The following is a 24,561-nucleotide window of genomic DNA, read 5'->3' as shown; positions in this document are numbered from 1 at the left end:
TACCCTTAGAGCTTGCATATTTATTGAACAAACCCTACTAAAATAGCTAAAATACATCGGGTACTTGTAGTGCATTATTAAAGATCACATTGTTACAAAAGCCTGCGTTTTCAGCAGTACACAACTGCAACTATACATAAATGCCACAACTGCTGAATATTACTTCTTGCTCTATATACAGCATAGTAGACGTATCTAATCTATTGGAAAATAAAATGTGCAAGAAAAGGGATACAGAAGGTGGGGAAAGGAAAGATATCTAGGAAGTGCAGTTCATGCATTGGTATTTAACAGTCAGAAGCTAAAACAGTTCAGAACAAGGCCTGCCCTGTAAAAGGAAGAGCTAAAAGACAGAGTTATATAAAAAATTAAGGTGGGCTTTCAGACTGTGTCTAACACAACAACACTCCATGAGTAGATGATACTGTTTAGTTTTGTGTTTGTGTTGTTTTGTATTGATAGTAGTCTGGGAGCAAGAACAAAAATGTAAAGTCCACATGTTGACGGTACTGTGGAAATGTACTCTTTCCCCTTTAGGACTTCTCCTCCCAGAAATTTGTTGTGTTTTTCTTACTATATCCCCTATTTTATGGATTCGAAAAGGACATTAAAACTTGTCCCTTCTTTAAAAAAAGGCTTTAAAAAAAAAGACAAAAATCAAAAGAGATTTTGAGAGGTTGGTGGAAAATTATTGCTCGTCTTTCTCTGTTAGGTGGATAGGAGTCAGAAAGGAGATTTTACGTAAATTACAGTTTTGTGATTGCTCCCACTGTAACTGCATGTTTGTGAGTGGACCCTGATAGGGAATCAGTTCCTCACTTGTACACTATAAGTAGTTACTCACCTACAGCACTGAATAAGAAAGCCACACTGAAGACACAAGTAAACAAGTCAGTCCAGTCTAAAGAACAACATTCAGAAAAACAAAGTACCAACACCTTCTCAGAACATGGAAATAAAAAATAACTCCATCAGAGCTACCTTGCCAAGGAGCATATTTAAAGTCCAAAATAGCACCATTCATCAGTGTCTCAAATCCCGTGGCAGCATCACGATCACTTACCACAAGGAAACCATGAGTTTCATACTACTTCTATACATCAAAAGAGTACATGGATAAAATATAGAGATATACAGACAATCGATGAAAATAAACTACTAGGCTTGTTACATCTAAATGAAAAAAAAGGGGGACTCTCAGCCTCTGCAAGAAGCAGTTCAGGATGGTGGAAATGGAGAGAGCAGTTTACCAGTTGCATGTGAGCAGTGGAGTTTGAGTAGTGGAAGACATTGCTGTGGTAGAACCAGGCCTGAGGGCCCACCTGTAATGTTTGTAAACATGGATTCACAGTGTGAAATTCTGAGAGCTTTCGCTTGAGTCAGAATGTTAAAAACTATTTTTTATGGTACACGTTTGTCCACTGTTATTCTCTAAAGCAAGGCTCAGAGTCCCATAGTTTCTTCTTACACTTGATGATTTACACAGAAACAATTCCCAATATATGACACCATGACCTCATCAAACCCATACACCATATGTAATACAAATGGAGAAATTATGATTAAAAAGAGTAGAGGTAATTGATTTTGGTGAAATGGTGTCCATAGCCATTCACTGGAACCGGGCATGCCCCCTCCACCTCACTTTTCTTCTTGCGATTTACTTCCTTCGAGATGGGGAGACTTCCCTGCGGAGAGGAAAAAACAGTGTTAGCTGTGCTTCGGTGAAGTCTGTTTGGTGGGGTTCTTCCGTCTCCTGTCCTGAGGTTTCTATAGTTCCCTGCCTTTAGTTCAGAAGTAAACGTCTACTAAACATGGCTTAATCAACGGTAAATGCTAATGCCATAGAGAGCAAAGGATCGCTTAAACACCAGGCAAGCCTTGCAGCATCTGAGGACAACTCTTCACTTGGGGATGAATGACTGTGCCCCAGCAGCCAAAATGCAAAAGGCTTGAGCCAGCGACCATCCTCCACTGCTGCACTGGGGAATTTGGGCGTTTGTTGCAGCTGGGGAGACCCCAACCATCCCAGCAAAGTTACAGCAGCAGAAGCTATGGAGTGACAACCCTTTCTGCAGCTCACCACCAGCTGTACATCCTTACACTGCTCCTCAAAATTATTTTTCTCACTCTTGCCAAACTAAGCGATTTCTCTGCCCTTTATAATAGCTGGGAGAGCTTAGGCCTAAAACTGCACGTGCAGACCCTGTGTGTGCAGTAGTTCTGGCATACAAATTTGGTCAAAAATGAGCAATTACCTGTTTTGCACAAGTAAAGCACAGGAGGCACAGTGTCTCAGCATCGTGAATGCAGAACTCGGCCACAAATCAACAGATGGCACCGAGCCCCTTTGAAATTATAACTCAGTACCAACTTGGGTAACCAAGAAACTGACGTTAATGGCATTATCTACCAATAAATTAATTTGTTTGCTTGCCTTTTTTAAATCCCAAGCTCCATTTTATGGTTCCACTTGGCCTCTAACATAAAAGTGCATCTTAGCTATGAAAGATCATCTTACTAAGAGAACCTTTTACAGCTTAGACCTCCCATCTTACAAACACCCTACATCTTAAGCAGCTAGCATACGCTATAGTACTTCATTGAAAAGAGCACTCTAAAGGCAATGTAGTGTACAGTGTATTACTTGTCTCTGGACAAGTACAGAGATGGTGTGCCATGTCAGCCAGCTGCCTCAGATAGGTTTTTATTAACCATACTTAACCATTCACCGGCTGAAGTCTATGCCTATTCAGCAAAGCATTTAAATGTATGTTTCACTTTAAGCCTCAGTAGGAAGCCTAAAGGCTAAGCACATGCCTAAAGTACTTTGCTGATGCTATGTCACTATGGGATCTTAAACAAAAAGAATTTTAGCCAGTAATATATTGTAAGTAATGGAAAAAATCTGTGGGTTTTGTGTTTAAGAGATCAGAATTGTAAAGGTGTTTTATTGCTTTTATTGCTTAGGACATGTCTTTCGTATGAGCAGATTGCTTTCAGTTTGTTTAAGAAATTGAAGGTGTCTTCTCCAAGTTCATTTCTTCTGATGTGAGAGTTGTGAATTTCTGAACTAGGAATTAAACACGCAGCAGCCTCACAACTACCAAGAAAGCGCAATTTTCAGCAATTTTCCTTTCCTGGCCCTTCAGAGCCATAATTTTCACTGCAATGTCCATATCTGCTACATTTACGTGTGCTGAGAATAAAGCCGCCCCATGGCTTTCCCACTGTCTGTGATAATCACAGGATAAATTCTGCTATTGGGTAGATGAACTCCCCCGGGGTTCTGCACTGCACACAGCCAGGAGCAATTTTCAGGCTGAACACAGAGTAAAATCTTTTCCTAAGGATGTCCTCTCCCTCCAGGGCATCAGAAATGGAGAAACTGAGCAGACTTCGATCAGCACATATGCAGAAGGGCTCTGCAAGCCAGGGGAAGAAGTAGGAGTAGAAACATACCTTGCCTTTGCTAGAGCCAAGCTGGAGATTTTGCAGGAGACAATTTCAGAATGAAAAAAATAACATTTAAATTTTAGTGACTGCACAAACATGTTTCCTCACAGGACTCCAGAAAATTCCATCCTTGTGATAATATTTTTGGGGTTTTGTTGACTAAATTTGCTACTTGTGTATCATTACAGGATATGAGAAGAAAACTAGAAACTTACATATGCAAACAGGCACACCACACAGACCAAAGGTCTGGGCAAATTTCCAAAAGCATTGTGTTGGGCAGTTCCTTTTCAGCTGTGAAAACAATCTCAGTCCTGAAATTCTGCCATACAATCATAAGATAAAAAGTCCCATATGACCCTTCTAGGTCTGGAAATAAATTATCTTTAAGAAATGTATCCTTTTATATTTGTTGGTTGCATGAAAGCAAAAAAACCACTTTTATCTGGAATAAGAGTTTAAAAAAATCTATTAATTTTACTTTATTCTTTCAGTAGTTCAAGCTGGCTAGCATTGAGTACAGACAACTGTTGAGCTGGAGGACTGAGTACTTTCTGCAGTCTTCTTCAGCAATTTACCCTGATTAATTTTATAAGACGGATGAAAAAATCTAGATTCCAAAGACACTCAGTTTCTGTTAATGCTGATACTCTGCTGGAAGCTGGATTGTGTGCGGTTAATATTCAAGTTGCTTTTGAAGATCAATTGTGAAATAAAATTTGGAGCTAGTTCTAAAAACTGGTCCTTGCAAGTATATGCCAAATGGCTTTTGGAGAATTACATAAAGGCTAGAAGAAATGAATCATATTTAAAAAGCAGGAATCCAATCATTTTAAAGGAAAAATGTATAGTATTTTCTGACTAGCTGAGAAACAATTACTCCTTTTGATAAACTTTTTTTAAGTTATGTACAGCATAAAAACATGGCTATTCATAAATCCAATATAATGGAGCATTGTTACTAACTATGCTGCACATAGTTCACAGCTTCATTCCTGTGTCTCAGGAGCAACTTTGTTTAATGATGAATGACAACTTACTAAAAGCTGCTAACTTAAAATTTTGGATAAAAAACATCTGGTTAACACACAGCTGATTCATAAAATTAGTAAATTCATTTAATATAAGTATAACCATATATAGCACATTCATCGTAATCTGGCATTGCTATCAGCCTACTCAGCTGAACTTTTGAAATACTTTGAATGTTATGAATGGCAGTACTGCCATATATGTTAATGTATGTTAAAAATATGTTAGAAACTGGCATGCTGGCACATGAGTCTGCAAATAGCAGACTGCAAATAGCCCAGCTATAAATTTTAGAAGTTCCTTGATAAAGAAGAAATGTGGAAAATACGGTGTTATCCAGATGGAATAGCAGAGTTTTGTTAACAGGGAGCTGGAGTCTAGATAATAATTGAAACTCAATAAAAACACTTTTCCACGTGCTCTATCCTTTACTTACCTGACATTTTTTTTGCCAGATTTTGAGTCAGTAATGAAAGGGAATATGAAAATAAAATATGTACATTCTGAGGTTCTGAGTAACCATTTTTCCTACTCAAATTTCATATCCAGTTTCACATTTATGAAACCAGCAACGGTAACAGAACAAAATCTTATGAATCTTGTCTGACAAGCCACATCTTCTGCATTTATATTGGGGTACTTCTTGTCAAACTCAAATGAAAATTGCCACACTTTGTATGCTTGTTACTCAAGCCAGGTAAAGCACAAGCAGAAAACTTAACAAAAGAAAATGAAAAACAACACCACCTCCTTCCTCCTCCTGCATTATCATTGACTTTTTCATCTGTAATACTAAGAAAGAATTGCCAAAATCAGGCATTCAAAACTCAGATGTCAAGCTTGTAAAGTCATGAGACAGGCTTAAGAAATATGAGCTCTTGAAAATTAGTATGTTTTCTTTCTGGTATGTAGCCAGCAAGAGTCCATGTTTTCTGCAAGCCTGAAGGCTAAAAACATCATTTTAAAATGAAAGCTGAAATCTTCACTTAAATGCCAGGCTCAAGGAGCCAAGGCTTTAAGAAAAACAGAATACCATGAGACTCATGATGAAATCATGAGAGCTGGCTACTCTCTTGAAGCAGTCATAAAATAAAATCCATTGAACTTTCAATTTTTTTTTTCCGAAAACTTTCATCTTAGTAAACTGTTTATTAGATGAAAGAAATTACATAAATAACTTTACCTTTGGAAATCCCCCATCCCCTCGGCTGGTTGGAAAGATTTTCTGGCTTACCCAAATCGTTAACCTTGGTTGATAAACCTGTAGTGACATAAATATATACAATTTCTTACTAACAAAGAAAGATTCATTAAATGCAATCAAATGCTGTTCATGTGACAGACTGCATTACTAAAACCGAGAGTCTAATGTCAGTTGAGCTTGGCCCAGAAACCTAGCTGCGTTTTATGCTCAGTACATATTTTTGAGTACCCATGACAACAAAAGCTGTCCCTAGAGTATTTCAACTATATTGTTTATGGCAATCTGCATTCAACAGGCTTTTTAAAAAGAGCATAGGATGGATTTTTTTAAAATGTCTTTAACAAATTCTGTGTAAGAGGATGTCCATACTAATAAACTTACTGAGGATATTGTGAGACCACATGCCCATTCTCTTCTACCAGAAGTCACTGGCAAAAGACCATTTAATGAAGATTATTATCTTTGCTGATGACTACAGGAGACAAGGGCAACACACCTTTGATTATCCCTTCACAATGAACTGTGAACTAGAATTTATTACTTTCTAAGATCACTGACCCAGCTATAATTCTGTGTTAGCACCCTACATTCTAGACATTAAAGGAATTCCAACACATTATAAAAGACATACAATAAAATAGCTGGCAACAGGATTTAATGAGTAAGGTACTGTCCTATGACTGCTATAGGAAAATTTTGCTATGGAAAATGGGTAAGATCCAAAGCTGGCCACTGACTACAGTGGGAAGCTGGAGTGAACAGATGCCAGGCTAATACACCTCAGTTATTGTGAATCTGAGCTGGAAACATCCTATGCTTCAGTTCCTCAACTTCAGGATGAAGATCAGGGCACTTCTTCATCTCACTCTCATTAAACACTTGGTCAGGTACAAGTTGCATACAAGATTGTATTGTACAAGATCTTAAATTTATTTTCCTGCTGGGTCTGCCTCCTGGGCCTTTGGGGTTTTATGAATTGAACTCTTTCTGCACAATGCCTGAATGTCAAACTCTCAATGTTTTGACCTGAACATTATAAATTACACCATTCAAACTTGTTTGCACTTTGGGAATCAAAACTTGCCTTGTCACTTAAATTCCTGGTGGAATTCCAGCTTTACTCACCTGCTTACTATCGTATTTATACTGAAACCTGAGGAATGTTTTCATTTCTTGGAATTGCATGATGACTACCAGATGTCACAATTGCACTAAATGTAGCTTGGAGAAATTATCAGAAGATTACTTGAATCACCTTTCCAAGAGAAAATCCTGAATTCTACTATAAGGTAGGAAACAGAGGAAGGAAATTTAAAACACAGAGCCTAAGGCAGTGCCTGCGCTAATAACTCTCCCATGATTTTCCACAGTACAAACCACAGTACTTTCTACTGATTAAAGCACCAGATTTTATTTCGTATTTTAGATTACTATATGATCTCAGACAGGCCAGTGAAGCTCTCTGGGTATGGCTGACATAGAATAACTAACACACAGCACAGAGCACTGTGAATTCATCACTTAATGTTCACATTGAATATTTGAGACACTTGAATGGAAGATACCAAGTAAACCCTGAGGTCTCCTATTGCTATTTATAATGACTGATTACCCTTTCTGCAACTATGCCTTGATTTTATTGTGTAGTCACATTCTTTGTATAAAAACTCATGGTGGGAAACAGAGATAGCAGTTCAGCTCTACCACAGGACATGCATGCTCAAACCACCAAAGGATACAAAAATGTGTATTTTCCTATAGGAGGAAGGAATAAGCATCAGAATACAGTATTACTCATTATGATGTATATCCATGGAGTCTGAAATATATTCAGGTTAGCCTATAAGCCTTGTCATCTCTATTAATATTTTAATAGCAATAAAATAAGCACCTGCTGACAAAGAAACGACCCTCAGCTTAAATTCATAAGAACTTAGAGGAACTGCAGTTTGAGGGTGGATTTTGGGAATGGGGCAAGAGGAAAAAGGTGTAAATTGTAAGATATACTCACAACTATACTCCAGTATTAAAAAAAAAACCAAAACAAAACCAAACCAAAACCCCACCAAGACCCACCACCACCACCACCACAAAACCCTACACTATCCAGCTATCTTACACAGTAATTTTCTCTCCAGCTATCTTTCACAGTAATTTTCTGTGGAGAAAAAAATTCAGTAATGTCCTATTTTCTTAACACATCTTCAAAAACAACTACTGTGGCCAATATTGGTAGATAACAATCATGTGGACCTACTCCACATGCAGTAACTGTTCTGCTATAATTGTACCAAAGTCCTGAATGGGCAGCCAAAGGACGTTAAGTATCTGCCTTGTGAGCAATGCTGAAAGGCTAGGGAATCATGGTTTGGATCCTGGATAAGTGGAGGAAGATTCTGCAATGGAAAAAAAGATACCGGTGTAGAAAAGTCCACTCAGGATTTACTACAATCCACCAGGAGGAAAAAAAAAAAGAAGAAAAAAAGAAAAAAAAAGGATGTCTTGCCATGCTACGTGCTTTATAAAATGCAGAAACTACTTAGATGTTAACTAGAATGTTAGAAAAACACAGCAAGGACTTTTAGTCAATTACAGCAGCTCCAAACAACTGATATTAATGTTGCAAGATGAGCTATAGAGAGAGAAAAAGTGCAAAGCAATGCTCCATTACAGAGTAGGATGTAAGGCTTACAACATTCCAGCTGTTAGCATGAAGCAAACACTTCTAAATAAATGCTTCCATTGATACACACCATATTTTCATTTCTTAGTACTTCCTATGCGACTGTTATGTGAGTACAGGCTTGGCTGAAATAACCAAAGTATCAGGATTCAGGACAGAATTACTGAACTTTAGGATGGACTGAAAACTAAAGTTACTGCAACTCTGTACAATGGGTAAGAGTATGCTAACTCAAATTGATAGCCTCAGTATTTGATAATCATAGGAAAAAAATTAAGCTAGTAAGCTTCATCCATAAATTATCAGAGTGGATCACTCCTAAACATCTGACTAACAGCATTATTACCCTTGGAAGCCTGCCTTCCTGGCAGAACATGTGATGCACAAAACCATTCACTCCCACTCTGAGAAGTCAGGGGGAAAGAAACCCACTGATCTGGGAAGTGCTGTGTGAGACAGTGTTCTGCAAAAACAAGCAATTCTGCCTGAAACATCAAGGCCAACTTCAGATAGGCAATTATGAGTTATGAGGAATGTTTTCAATTCCTTAGCCTCCATACTCTTGAAAATATACAAATAGTAAGAATTAAGATTAAAAATCAGAAAAGGCAAAAGTGGAGGAAAATAAATGCCCAGTCTATTTACCAGCCCTTACAGCACCCAGACTACAGAACTGCTTACTGCTACTTTTTTTCAAAAACAGAAGGATTTCTAGAGTAGACTCTTCTTTTCTTCTCTGCTCCACAAACCGAGAAACTCCTTTTTCGCTATTGCAAAGGCTCTGTTTAACCAGCATTTCAAAACTCTAATGTCTATTCTTCCATTTTAAGCCATGTCCTCTTTAAGAGCAATAGTAGGGGAGCACAAAATTTTGCCCAGTTTTAAAACAGATACATAAAATAATTTTAACAGAGCTGGACTAAATCTACTGTATCAGTCTCATCAAAATGCTAAAATTAATTTCTTGGTACCCACTCTTCATTCCTACATGATAACAGCATATTTCAAACACTCAGGTAGGAGGAAAAAAATCAGATTTAAGACATGCTAAACTTAGTAAAATGAGCACACTCCTGTTAAGCATTCCCAAGGTTTTTATAGTTAAGAAACAAACAAGAAAGATCCCAGAGTTACTTTTTCTGACGTTTTTTTTTCTTTTCATGTGGACCACAGCTGAATTCCTGCTCATCAAGTCTCATTCAAGACTTGCAGGAGTTGAATTCAACTGCAGTCTGGATTTCCAAACTACAGGCTTAATGAAGAAGACCAACTGCTCTGAGTACACCAGCAACCACCTTTTGAGAAGTTTCAGATAACTTCTTATCATAGAAACCAGTTGGGGGGGAGACAGGGGGAATGAAAAAAAAAAGAAAGGAGATTATGACAAGTACACTAGAAATTCCTAATTCCAAATAAAAGCTGACCATCTCTAGTAATTCTGCATTAGCCTACCTAGAAGAGGAAAAGGGGGCGGGGGGGAGGGGAGGGAAGGAAAAAAAAAAGAAAATAAAAGATTTACTGTATGTATTAGCAGCCTAATAGCAGACAGATGGCCATATGCTGAGGAACAGGGGCGTAGAATGATAGAAGTATGTGTTGAAGAGAAGGAAAGTCAGGGGTATGCTCTTCCTCTCTGCAGCACTAAAACTACGCTTGTACAGTTGTGAGGACTGAGGGTCCTGTGTGTCTGTCATGCCTAATCCAGAACAGTGAGCGGCCTTCCTCCTACCATGCTCTCCTGAGGATGGGATGTGTAACTGGAAAGAAACACTGCTCCTCATTTCTGTACCTGTATTTCTTTAAAGTAGTTCAGAGATTTTTCATCACCGTTGTTCTGTGTTGCAATGACACAAATCAATGGTATTAAGGCTCCCAGAGGAAAAGTTGTAGATTATTTCCTTTCCCTCCGCTCTCAGCATCACTGAAAGTCTCTAGCAGATTTTCTTTCCAAACTGAGTCCTGATGCATTTTTTTTTTGCAAAAAAAAATTATAACATAGTTGCCTGCTAAGTTGAAACAGTTATAACTTTGCAGTTTCTTAAGTTTCTTAGTTACCAGCTGGTTTGAGCTGTAATGACATTGCCAGCTCATTCTACCATGCCCTTCTCAGTCCCCCAGGTGCCCCCCACTGCAGTAACCAACAGCCCACCATCGTAATCCAGATGCATAAACAGCCCCTCCACTGAAAATCTTACTGCATTACTGCCTGAACACCAAATAAATCATTCTGTTAAAAAAACTAATTCATTTTAAGCAAAACTGGAAGGAAAGCTTCTGCTAGGATCAATGCATTTACTTTAGTGCAAGTGGTAAACTAATGCTCCCATCTGCAGTAGTTTATTTTTAAGACTGTGAGGGGAACATTATGAAAGCATATGATGTTAATGTCCACCATGTTCCAAACCTAGCGTGCAGGATTTAATACGTACAGCAACTGCCAGCTGAATGGTTGCTGCTTCTCAAGAGTTTAGTTGGGTAGCAATCTGCTATCAATCGCTTCGTCTCCTGAATCTTTTGGAGAGGGAGATGATAGGGCAGCATCAAGAGTGTTCATCGTTACTCCTTATTTCAAAGAGTCAGTGAAGTTGTGATGAACCTTTGCTATATTTAAGAAACTGTACTCATGATCAAATGGAAGGCTGCTGTTGTGATAGTCTGACTCTGAAACAGGCTCAGTGAGGAAGCTTTCCCTATTGAAACATCAGAAACCACAACTTGCCCAAGTTAAAATGCAACTTAATTACCTTAGCTTAATTATTTAAAAATACTGTGAACATGCAGTTTAGCAGCTGTGACGCCTGCCAATTTTGTGAACTTGATCACTTCTTTTGTGCGGCTCTGCATCACAAGTCTGAGCCTCTGGTTGAGGTACAGTGACGGTTACCGCCAGTAAACTGCCTTCACATTTTCAGTATACTGTCAGGACAGCAGGTTTTTCTATCAGTGCCATGAACATTCAAAAATCAATGGCGAAAAAAATGGTTTACAATCATTTCACTTGGTTAATTCCACACAGCAGATAAAGGTAGATAAATGGCTTGAGAAAACTGAGGAAGAATTGTACAGTCATTCTCCTCCTGGCTGGGATTGCTCCAAGTGGCCCACCTTTTGGTGAGACTTTACCTGCCACTACAGCAAGAATTAATATACAGCAGCATATCACCAGAACATGGCAGGACAACTGCACCCCTGAACTTGCCTTTGACTTCTGTGCGTCAGCATCCTTTGCTGGCTCTGCCTTTTCATGGGAAAGATATTACTGCTGCTTTTTATTCCTCCCATCTGATGACTCAAACTCACAACCACATAGAGATGAAAAAGCCTAAATGAGACAAGTACGCTTTTCCTTGCATCCCCCTCTCCTCGCTGCACATGAATTAGCAAGTTTATTCATTAGGGGTTTTTAGCAGTCCTTGTTCATCATGTCTTCAATTTCTGTCAATTTCACAGAATAGGATGTCATCTGCTCCTTCCATACACAACATAAGGAAGTGACCTTGGAAGTAGTTTTTCTAGATTTTAAGTATACAACTTCCCATATAAGCCCATCTTCATCCATTGTTTCTTTCATCGTTTTTAACGCTTCTATTCTATAGGTTACACTGAAGTGTCTGCTTCTATGTAGTCTTCTAGCTTGGCTCCTCTATATTCTTCAAAGAATTCACTCCTGTCCTCATCCATACCATATAGGTTGCATCTTTTGTATATGTACTTACAGCATCCCATGATATCTACAGGAAAATTATCTGACTGACTGTGCAAAATTTACTAAAACATGCTTTTAAAACTTATGGGCTCTACTGCTGCAGAGCCCCTTGCTGTGGGAAAGGATACTAGTAGATACTAAGCACTCGGAGCAGGCACGTTTTTCCAAGAGGACTCTTACGTGACTACTGGCCTCCAAAACTGAGCGAATACGGTGTTGAGGATGGGGAAAACACAAGCTAATCTAGCTTGAATCAGCACGCTCCTGCCCAAGTCTTTAGCTGGTAAGAACCCTCAACAGAAACTTTAGCTGTCTTCTGGCGTGCATGATTGATTGAGGTTAGTTATAGAAAACACATTCTTTTTCCCCGGAGAGGAATCCTCCCCACACCACCTGAGGGTAATGCAATTTTTAGGCAGAGAGATCAATTTGCACTTTTCTGCACAAGTCACAATGAACCTAGCTTGTGTACTACAAGTGCTCTCATGCTGCTTTTCTTCTTCATTAATACGCAAAAACCATTGCAAAGCACTGTTGATATTTACCATGCATATGAAGAGTAAGAGAAAAAGAAATCAAGAGGTACATTGTGAACAGGTACATTGTCATAAACGCTCATCCAACTCTTGACTGAATTCATGAATTGAACAAAGATACTCATTACCAGAGTATCACACTCCTTGAAAGGAAAAGAAATGCAATTATTTCAGAACAATAATAAGAAACAAATGTATATTATATGGGAAGTTCCATTAACCAATAAAATGGCTGCGAACTACTTTATTCCACCAGTAAATTTCTGTGCATGGACTCTGAAACTGTAAAATGTTACAGAAATTGAAATAACCAAATAGCCCTCCAGAAAACCAAACTCAAAATCCACTGCAACCCAGCCCCTTTTCCACTTCATTTTTTTTGCCTCTGCACTACAATTTGCTGTTTTTCTTAACATGCACACACAGAAAAACAACAGTAACAAGCCTGAAAATTAAAATAATACTTGAGTTTTCAGTGAATTACATGAGAGTTTGTAATTTGCTCTTCACATGTAACAGGGTAATGAAAAGTTTCATTAGTAACCGTTTGTATCTACACCTAATGGTAACTGCAAAACAAGATGCAGAAGCAAGTCTCGTTACAAATTTAGGTGAACACATAGCATGGCAGCAAAATTCAGGACCAAACGCTGCACAGTTAAGTAGTTTCATACCCAACGCTGACAAATTACTGGAGCAACAGAGGAGGAACAAAAACAGCATGGACACAGGCTGACCAAAAAGTCCATTTAGCCCAGTCTCCTTGCTCCATTGAGTTTCGACCTTAAGGGAAAGACCAGCAATAGCAGTGGCCAGGAGGGGAATCTTGAAGAGAGAATAAGAACAGAGACAGCCCAGAATAATGCTTCTCCTGTGTGCTCTCCCAGTTCCCACCTTCCAGTTTTGGAGTATACAAAATGTATACACCAAGCTGAATCCCAAAACACGTTTCATTTCTAAATTTCCTATAAATTTTCTAAATTAATGGCGTGAATACTGTAACTTACTGCAGACTTAATGCACTGCTTTGGACTAAAACCATTCTGTTTGTCTAATTTTGTTTAAATTTCTCACACATACCAGAAAGATGACCAGAATTCCAACAAGCGACGTTGTTCTCCAAGTGGCGGCAAGCTCACTGCCTCTGCCGACTGCTTTCCTGCAGAGCCCAGTGACGACAGCCTTTCCCCTCATGACATACCAACCTCTTGCCCAACCAGCTCATTTCAGGCAAGCATTAAAAGCCCCAGTGGTACTCTCGGAAACGCGAGACAGAATCACATTGTACAGCCAGTACTTACCTCATTAAAAGAGATGTAGTGACCACAGCTGATGATACTGTAACAGGTGCTTCAAAGCATTATGGTACGTTTACCTGCAGTCACCATATTGCCAGCATCTAGTGTCATTTAACGTAGCTTAACTGCTACTCCAAATACAAAACACAAACCGTACCATGTATGTTATATAGGTTGAAAGTAATAAAATATCTGTGGGTTCTGGGACTCACCTAATGAGGAGACACACAGGAAAAGAACTTTTCCTTCCAAGTATTGTTTCTGGGTTTTGTTCGTGTTGCCTTATATAATTACTTAGCTGAGAAATTAAGGGTAAGGCCATTTACCAATATTTCCACAAGATTTTCTTCTGCCAGCAAGAATAGAGTTACTTAAACTCACACTCTTTCACGATGGAGATTTATCACAGATACAGTCATGTTGAAATAAGGAAGTTCTTCTCCTCTCTAACTTAGCCTTTTTGAGTAGCTCTACAATGCCAATGTGTGCCTTCTAAACATCAGTGCTGTAAGAATTCAAGAGTTCTTTCTGATCTTGTACGTATTAAGCCAAGGCTTATACCACCTTCAGTGAGAACACACAAACTTCTTTTAACTTTTTTCAACTTACTCCCGCACAGGTATGCTACGCTAGTAGACAGACAATAAGGTTAGTGTTAACAAAATTAATCCAGAAACATTTCTTCCTGCAGGATGAGAAAACGCTACCTGTTCTGAGGTTGTTTTTTTCACATGCAGTATTTACAGAAGGAAACATCAAGAACCCTCCCAGGAATACCTACATAGGGATTCATTCAGTAGTGCTACCGTGAATTTGCCAGACCAGCAGTCTAAATTGAACTTCATGTAACACTCAAACAATGATTCATAGTATCATTCTACATTAAACATTTGAAAAAAACATTTTTGCACCTTTCCAGATTGCACCCGCAACCAATATGGTTTAATAAGGTGAATAAATATTTGAAATAAAAACAAAATACAAATATTTAAAAATATTTTTATTAAAATATCCTGTCCCAGTCAATGATACTAATTGAATTATTTTTTGAAGTTGTTCTAGGGCTATTAAGTGTAGTCCCTCTCCCCTCTCTATAGCCATACACACAAGGATCAGAGCTCAGGTGTGGGGCAGCAGTATTCTGATGCAAAAAGAGAGAAAAGATTGTTGGTGAAGGTTTTAGATCCCAAGACTTAAAATCAATGTTATGACTGTAGCATTAGCATTACAAGGTGTATATTAATTCTTATTTCTGATTTTCCAAGATTTCAGCCTTTGTGAAAAAAGTTCAGTAAGGATTTGTCCTGGACAACATATTACATAAACGTCCAACTCCATGTGTCAACACAGTTCTGTTCAGATAAAGTATGCTGGTGCATAGTAACAAAATTTTAGCACCCAGAGCATGTATGTTTGTGACTGGGTAGAAACACATATATACAGAGCTTTTATCTTTTAATGTGCATATGAACTGTACCACAGAAATATCCACAGCATCTATAGCTTTGGACAAAAATTACTTTTCTTTAAACCCCACTTCAAATTTTTCCAGCCATAATCAAGTAAAGGTGTTTTTTCTGCATAGCTGAACAGCTGACTTGGCAAAAGAATTGCAAAAAGTGTGTTTGTATTTCTGCTTATTTATTTTGTAAGCTGGAAAGGCTTTAATTCTCCCTAAGTTCTCAGTAATCAAGTAGCGTTGAGCAAACTGCACCCAATGTATTCTTCACGCACAATACATAACTGTAATTAAAAAGCACAATATAAACATTCAGATGGCCAAAAGTGCTTAGCTTTCATCCCTTCCATTACTCCTCTTCAGCAAATTCTGCCACATGAACAGAAGAGGATCCGATATAGTCCTACAGCTCCTATGCAGTTCTGAACAAAGGAGATTCCAGTTCCAGTTCCAGACTCGGTAATAATCAACAAAGGAGTCTGAGTTTTCTCATGCCAGGCCAGGAGCTGTACCTGTCCAGTGTGAATCTAGTATTAGGCTGGACATAATGTCTCATCCTAGTATCTCGTTCTTCTTATTCCTCAGAGCATATAAAAGGTTCAAAATAATGCCTGCCTCTACCAGAGTAGTCCCAGGCTCCATTCTCCACAGATAATCCTAAAGTTATGAACAGCTGTTCCAATTAAGGTGAAGTTATTTTATAGACACAGAAAAGTACATAGTCTGTAAAGATACCTGCATATAACTCACCGGAAAAAGGTTTCTAATGGCTAAACTGGGATGAAATCTTCAATATAAGCTTTGCCTCATAAATTTCTTTGCCTAACTTAAATGATGTTCTATGAACTGCAAAAAAAAGAATGGGATGGTGATTTTTTTTCTCTTCAACCAAATGCAGGTTGTGATTTCTTTCTCTCTGACCTAACGAAGAAAAGCTACTCCCCCAACTGTTTTTCTCTTCAAAAGGACATCATCCCATTTTTCTCCTTTTTCCCCAAGAAAGACTATAAAATGCAGAGAATGCAAATGACAGAATAAACTCAAAACTAATCCAGTTCAGGCAAGGATACTCTACGGGAAGTGTTCAGCCCAGACGCCCTCCCTCCGGGGCCGTTTTGCTTTGGGATGACACAGCTATACTGTACAACACCTAGCCTGGAGATTCCACACCACTAGTGCTTAAGAAGAAAGCCATCTAATTGTGGTAAGTCAGAAGGAAATTAATAAGCTTCTCTAGAATATATTTGGTTTATTTTCAGGTAGGTCAAAATAAAATTATTAAGGAGGAATCTGTTTATGGTTATACATTTTTATTAGCGTTATTAGTTTAAATTCCTTAGAACCTGCACTGCAAACTCTCAGAACTGAACTTGAAGTCCAGAAACAAACTGCAATGTGAGCAAGGGAAAAGGACACACCTGTGTGCTTCAGAAGCAAACAAACACAACACTTTCTCAAGTGTCTAAAATGCCTGTTTGATTTCTTTCTTTGAAAACAAACATTTACCATTAAAAAAAGCCTTTCCTGTTTTTGCTAAAAGTCTTCTTTGAGGTCACAGAAAACTGGACTTAAGACTTCCTTACTCTCACTCTTCTGACAAGATCCTTTATTTCAATGACTGGATCACATAGGCCAAATAAATTTTTAAAACAATTCTTTTTTCTTTTTTTTTTTTTTAGTTAGAACCCTTTTTTTAAATCTTAATTAACACTAAAATCTAAATTTGTCTGTTATGACATACAGCACTTTCCGTGAAGCTGGTATACAGAAATTCTGGCATTTCAAATAAAAATAGCAATTCAAATCACCTCACGACTTTATACATTGCAAATAAATATAAAAGGATCTCTCTTCCTTTAGGGGGTCACTTAAGCAAATATATTATACAGAAGAAAGGACACATCCTTTAATGGCAGGTCTTCTTGTGTAAGATAGCTCAGAACGTCCATGAGTTACAACTATAAGAAGAACAGAAAGTACACTCTTCTGCCTTTCTCTTTGAATTGTTGATGATGTTATTATTATACAGCTCCAAGAAATATTAATTAGCCAGGTATGAGGAAATCATAATTCCAAGTCTAGGAAAAGGAGAAGCAGCATTGAAAACTAACCTGCTAAATTGTTTGCTTTTACTTGTAAGCAGTTTAAGAAACATTTTATGGAATAAGAACATTAAGAAATTAAGAAAGTAAGACAGTGAAGTTAAACCAAGAATTCATTTGTTCTCACTCAACAAGTTTATCCTAGTCACTCTTAATTTTACTGTAAGCTTAACTAAATAATTAGTGAACGTTCAGTTTAGCAAAGGAATAAGCAAGCCATTTTTCTCCATTTTTTAAGGTTTAGTTCAACCTGGTGAAATGTAACAGCTAAATTTTCACTGACCAGTGAAAGCAGGGTGCTGTAGGGGAAGAGATTCTGCCAAGTATCACATCTTAAGCAACCTTGCAAGCTGGGGCAAAACCTAGTCTTTCTTACATTGAAATTCTGATCAGCAGTCACAAAAAAGTGGAATTAGGCCTTTTTGTAACAAACAAATGACTTTTCAAAAACAGCCAAATGAGATTGTTATTTATGTTACACTGCAAAACAAACAATAGGACTAGACAGGTGGGTAACTACATTTTATTTTCTGCATTTGGATAGTTCTAAGTAAGTTGTATTTTATGTTCTGGCCTGGAGACTGGCTTTAAAAAACTGATTCCATTGACTACTACAGGAACCATCTGCTGGTAAAAATCAGTGGCTATTTTATGCCTAACAAAATTTAAAATAACCTTTTGTTCCATAGATAGGCATATATTGCACATAACAGCCTGCATACTATCTCAAAATGTGGGCTGATTGTCACCTTGGTGTTGGTAGGAAAACAGTTGCCTTATCCAATATTCTACAGTTGTGTGAACAAAATGTATTTTAACATGATTTCTATTCACAGTTTAAGTGAATCATTTCCCTTTTAATTCCCCACCCCCAACTATTCATTTATATACAGATGAGCAAAGCACTTTGATGAAAGTAGGTTCCAGAATAGACTAAAACTCCAGAATTTGCAAGTTTATTTTTGCAGATAGGAATGATATAAAACAAGGAGCCAAAAAGAAAAAAAGCCTTTATAACAGATTACATATTTGCTTATTTTAAACATCCTTTGATCATCCCTCCTCCCCCAAATCAAAACAACCCCAAAGAACCAGACAAGGATAATATAATTAATGCAATTAATTTGACCCAATCTTAATAAGAATTTGTCCTTGAGAACGTGACACTTGGGAAAATATTCTGTGCTAAGGTACACCCTACGCAATGCTACTTCAGACAAGCTATTGCCTCATACAAATTAACAGACTTTTGACCATGTTATTATCATGTAGCACCCAAAAGATATCACATTTATGTCAATACACGTATTCAGACATGCTTCAGTGATAGCTGCATCTTCAATCAAGAATGCTACACAGCATCTAAACTAATTCTGCCTACTTTATCTACTTTTTCTGTAAAAAACAATTTTCTTTGTCCTGCTGATTCTGAGACACACAGTCCTTCTCAGAGAATACCGTATTTAGAGAATATTTAGATGTATAGTGTTTCATCCTTAAAATTAGATATTTGTCAGCAGTAGTATCTCAGTATAACACATGGGCTTTAATCAGTAAAAATATAAACACAATTAGCACTGAAGGAAATGGGTCACTGTTGAATATTGTTCAATAAATACATTCCAACTAAGTGCCTGTAAGTTCAGTTAGGCTGAGGCCTAGCCATTTTTTCTGGAACAGATTTGTATCACAAAGAAAGGGTAACCTTCTGAAAAAACTACCACATAATAAGAAAATTTAGTTTGCATCTTATATACTTCCCTGACAGACTAACATTAAATCTGCTTCTCTTACTAAGCGCAATGACCTATTTCTTCTTTTTGGGGGAAAGGTGGAGGGCCTGAAATTATTGCATATTGTTTTGTCTGCGTGTATTCCTACATGTGTCATGATGTGTATTTTTTATAGTAACCTACACACTGCTTGTTTCAATTAAATAAGCCTTACTGCACAAAGACGGATTTCAGATTTTTATTCAAAAAATGCAAGAAAGTCAAAGATCCAACACACGGAGGTTTTCAGAGTACATTAGTCATTATATGGCAAATCCCCATAGCCTCAAAAAGTATGTCTTATAAAGGTCGTATTTATAAATGAGTATTGTGAATGGGGAAAGAAGGTTTCTATTTATACAAAAAATTACTGATTCTTTGCTAAAGCAACTAATTCTTACCATTTTTAGATTCTGTTAAGCCTTGGGATTGCAGTTTCTCTCAAGTAGCACAAGGAGAACAATCTGAAAACAATTTAAAAAAATTAAAAATGAAAAAAAAAGTCATTCCAAGTGTCGCAATATTTAATAGTTTTTATTGCCAGCATTAATAGTGGGTGAGCCGAGTATAAGCTTCAGTGGTTAAGCTTAAAGTCATGCAAATTATTTTAACCACATGTACGCTTATATATCATGCTTCTCTGCACTTCAGTGGTCCGTAGGCTTAAATATAGGACAAAGGAATCCCTGGTACCTGGATTTGCAGAACCCTATGCTATTCTTAGCACTTGGTACATCTCTAAAGAGCACTATACCTAATGGTTAACAGACTTAAAAATCAGTCAAGAGGACAAAAAAACGTCACCCTATGTTTACTGTAAAGGTGGTCCATTGTTCCCAGGCACACTACAAAGTGTGGTTTTTTGCAATCAAGAAACAAGTATTACAGTGTCAGGCTTTCACAATGCAATGGCCCAGAGAGTAGGTATTTTTGGAAATGGCACTGCATTATATAACCTCCAGTTTTTTTTCTCTCTCTCTTCCACACACCCCCCTATTTTAAATAGGGAGAGAAAAAAAAAAAAGAGAGTAGGTCCTACCTCATTTAAATGGTACCTTAAATTACCACTCTCTTAACTGACTGAATTTGTAGCATACCTCCTTTATCAGTTTTCATATAGTGACAAAAATTAAACTTCTCTTCTATTGATTATATATTTCTTACCTATAGCGTGTATGTATGAAATGTAATTAGGTATGAGTCATATGTTTACACACAAACACACACACATATTGGATTTAAAACTGCAAACTCATATATCTATAAATGTACACATAAACGTTTGAAAGAAAGCACATCACCGAAATACGCTTGTTTTTGTTTTTTTTTTTCCTCAAAAGAACCACCCAAAATTTAACTGCTGCACATGCAAAAATGCAGAACGCTGTTGCAAGAATGACTGCTTTCTAAAAATAAACCCCAGCAGCCTGAGAGGAATCCAGTGTCAGGGTGGAGAAGAGGGAGATTCGTTTTGCAAGGGAGAAGAAAAGAGACGAAAACCCAATCCCAGAGCCTTGCATGCATGCTAAAAAAGCTAAGTGCATTAGCTTCAAAAATGCATTTTGGTGTTTGTGGAGTGCAAAAGCGAAAAAAAGGAAACAGTTTTGGAAAACCACTTCTCATCTCCCCTTGCATGTGTGCAGAAAAATCCCCAGCCTAGAAATCCAGCCTTAAAGCATAAAGACAAAGAGTTAAATACATATACTGCACGTTTTCTCATCTTCTTTAAGAAAGCCTGTTTGGAAATGTGCACCGAGAGGGGGAAAGGCAAGCTGCAGCAAAGTCCAGCTAAGGACAAAAGGAAATGGAGAGAGAGGGGGGGAGAAGGGGGGGGGGGGGGGAAGAGAGAGAGAGAGAGAGGATTAATTAAAAAAAATAAAATTCTGTGGATTGGAATTGCATATACTTACAGACAAAAGCCCCCGCTCCCTGCTCACTTTCTGTCCTTTCTACATGATCTGAAACACAAATGTGGATTAAAAAAGGGCAGCATGCTACAGAAGGGAATTTATAGTTGGGGGAGTGGAGAGAGGGTAGGGGGTGTGGGGAAGAATGACTGCACCTCTTCCAAAGTGCAGCCTTGGAGAAAAAAGAAAAAGGGGTGGGGGTGGCTGGGGGAAAGTCTCTCTCTCTCCCTCTCTCAGGCTGGGTTTTGGTTGCCAGTGCTGGTTATATTGAACAATGAGCTAATTCTGATGGTAGCTGGCTGGCTGCCAGCTCTCCCCCCTCCTCTCCCGTCCCCTCCTTACACATACACACTCCCCCTGCCTGCCCGCCCGCTCCCGCCCGCCTCCCCGCGCCCGCTGCTGCAGCGCCAGACTGCTTAGTCTGCAATAATCCGCAGCCCCACGTCCCCGCGCTGTCTGGGAGCCAGGGCAGCGACCGCCCCGCCGCCGGCCGCGCTCCGCCGGGCAGCGCCGGGGCCGGGGGGGCGGTGGCGGTGTCCCCCGAGGCGCGGGGCCGCCGCCGCCCGCGGGGCTGAGGGGAGCGGCGGGGCGGGCAGGGAGCCGTTAGCCGTTAAGCCGTTGGCGCGCGGCCGTTGGTGTCCCCGCGCCGCGCCGCCTCGCGCGCGCGGGGCCCGGCGCCCCCCTCGCGGCAGCGCGGCGCGGGCCTGGGCGGCGGCCAGGCGCGGAGCGGGGCCAAGGCGCTGCACAGCGGCGGCGTCCGGCCAGCGGCGCGGAGCGGGGCGGCGCGGCGCGGCGCAGCGCGGAGCCGCGCAGGGGGGTGGGGGGCGCGGGGGAGGGAGCAGCCACGTACTGTAATAATAACCCTGCAGCGGCAGCAAAGGGCATCTGAGGAGAAGGGGAGGGAGACGGAGGCAGCCGCCCGCCCGCCGCTTCGCCTTGCCTGCGCCTGTCTGGGAGGGAAGAAAATGGTGGGCGGGGAGGAGGGGGCGCCGCGCCGTGACACAGGCAGGCGGGGGCCGCGGTGGGGACCGGCCCCCGGGGGCGAGGGCAGGCGTGGGGGGGGCCGCACGGTGCTCACCCCTCCGGCGAGGTGCGCCCCGCGGGAGCGCCGGCAGTTCGCCGGGCCGGTGCGCGCCGGGGAGGGCGGACGGCCGCCGCGCCAGCCGGGGAAGCGCGCTGCTCCGGGCGCGGAGGAGCGCAGCGGGACCCGGGAGAGAGCGCGGGCGGTCCGCCGCCAGTCGAAGGTGCGGACCCCCGCGGGACAGCGTGAGGGGGGAGCGCCGGTGGCCGCGGCCCCGCAGGTGCGGATGGGCCCCGCAGCAGCGCTGGCTCAGGCACCGCCTTTAGGGACATGAGGCGGTGACACAGCGCGGACGGAGCCGGGCTCGTCCCGCAGTGCAGGCACACACAAGCACTGCAAGGGTAGCCTTCCCGGCCCACGTGTACCCGCAGGACGGGCAGAGACACAGCGCAGCGGCATCACGCAGGCGACTTGTGCCGAGTCAAGCAGAGTCTCTCAGGGAGGGGTCCCCCGACCTTGGCAGGAGCAATGTCAGTTCATACGTTGCCATAAGTGGCCCCCCTTCTGAGCGTAGGGGCATAGGGGCGAGGGACGGAAATGGCCAAGTGAAGTGCGACGTCGCGACACAAAAGACTACACGAAGGCTCCCGCTACATAGGCACCAGGGGAAATGGAGCAGTGTAGACACAGCACATTGGTGAAGAGCAACAGAGACGGTACGCTGCTGCACAGCGTCTCTCCCTAAAATGCTATACAGGGATATATGGCCAAAAAAGAGAGAAACAAATGACAAGAAGCAAGATTCCCTGTTACCCTGCAGCATGTGTAGTTACCTTCCTCAAGGTTAAAATATCTGAGGCAAGTGTGGTTAAAATGGTATGAAATCATACATGCTGCAGGCTAATAAAAGATTAAGCCTTCTCTGTTAGGCCTAGGTTTTGAGCAACTAACCTGTTTTTCAAATCCCCTTTTATTTAACTCCCCATGAAACTGCCTTTTTCTGTGGTCCACATAGGATTTCCATTTGTTGAGTGGAATCGGCTTGCTAGCATGTCTCTGCACCTTCCTGACCAGCTACTACATCTCTGGGAATGCTTTGCAAGCCTGTCAGCTTAAGGAAAATTTGGCAGTTGGAAGGGAGAAATGTGAGATGTAAGTAGCTGCTGATATTTAAACCCCTGGTAAGCTGTGATAGTAATTCTAACTTCAGTGCATTAGGGTCAGATCATTAGCCTCAGAAATACATAGTTACTACTGCTGGTATCTGTTCTGCCTGGCTCCTCCATGGCTTGTCACCGATCAACTGTTAGGACTAAAGCACATCAGAGATTGCACATTTAGACTTTATCTTGAGATAGTGAAGGAGCATTACTCTAACCTTTTGCTGAGTAACAAATACTGGCCCAGTACAGGTAGCAGCCCTTCATGGCACACACTCAGATAAGAGCAATGGCTTCTCTTTGGCTTAAGTGCATCTGTCCTGGGGAGTATGTGTCCTAGCCGGTAGTGTCAGAGATTCACCACATGTAGAGATTTGACACTGCGGAATGAAACTAGATGCCAAAGACATAACTGCATGAAGGTGGGAAGCTTGCATTAATGAAGACCATAAGAAGCTGAAGTGGACAATGCTGTCACCCAAATCTAAGGGGACAGATGGGTTCTTTTAGGGATTCTTGGCGGAAGGATGACGGCACTAAATCGTTACAATTAAAGCTTTATATTCTTAACAGGATATTATGCTTAGAGTAGCCCAGAATTTATTATTAGAATGGCACAAGATTTCTACAAGCAGAATCAATATAGTACAATCTATAAGTGGTGTAATGCAGAATTTATAATACAACTTAATTTATAATTTCCCATCACCTAGATCCTAACTTAACTTAGACTTCTAATCACTTGGACCCTCTGCAGATTGGGTCAGATCTTAACACATGGTTTGCTGTATCAATATAACAGTCATAATCTAGACTCGAAAATCATATGGAAGAATACGAGTCACTCAGACTGCAGAGGAAGCAGATGATGGTGGAGTTGTCCCTGGCCACTGGAGGGTCCCGGGTCTCACTGTCCAGCAGCAGCTCCAGTCCAAGTTCCCCATTTAGGACTCGTAACTGCTTGATTTTATGGACAGTGCTCCGGGTGCTGTTACACTTCCCTGTTCTGTGGTGGGGCCATCACCACCACCGGGTTGGCCGGGTGCCTGGGACCTTCAAGGCCGGTAAGGAAGGAGTAATTGGCCTGGCGCCCAGGAACCTTGAGGCCAGTAGGGAGGGGAAGAAAATCTGTTTGGTTTGTCTACTTGGTGCACAGGACCTTCAGGGCCTCATAATGAGGGAAAGAGAACGAATGTGTGACCCCCTCAGCCACAACGAATGGCTG

At 40.5% G+C, this 24,561-nt stretch overlaps 1 protein-coding gene across 1 annotated transcript; it reads right to left on the bottom strand.

The window, feature by feature from the left end:
- On the bottom strand, positions 1-21,584 carry NREP (neuronal regeneration related protein). The gene is made up of 4 exons (XM_075136415.1): positions 21,159-21,584; positions 19,650-19,712; positions 5,672-5,749; positions 1-1,688 (listed from the first exon to the last, which is right to left on the bottom strand). Exons 2-4 carry the CDS (start codon positions 19,650-19,652, stop codon positions 1,563-1,565), a joined length of 207 nt encoding a protein of 68 aa, XP_074992516.1. The 5' UTR covers positions 19,653-19,712; positions 21,159-21,584; the 3' UTR covers positions 1-1,562.
- Positions 21,585-24,561: the final 2,977 nt, after the last annotated feature.

Source organism: Calonectris borealis, chromosome Z (assembly GCF_964195595.1).
Source record: "Calonectris borealis chromosome Z, bCalBor7.hap1.2, whole genome shotgun sequence".
Classification (NCBI taxonomy): Eukaryota; Metazoa; Chordata; class Aves; order Procellariiformes; family Procellariidae; genus Calonectris; species Calonectris borealis.
The sequence above is the reverse complement of the archived record's forward strand: the minus strand, read 5'-3'. Positions and strand labels throughout refer to the sequence as shown.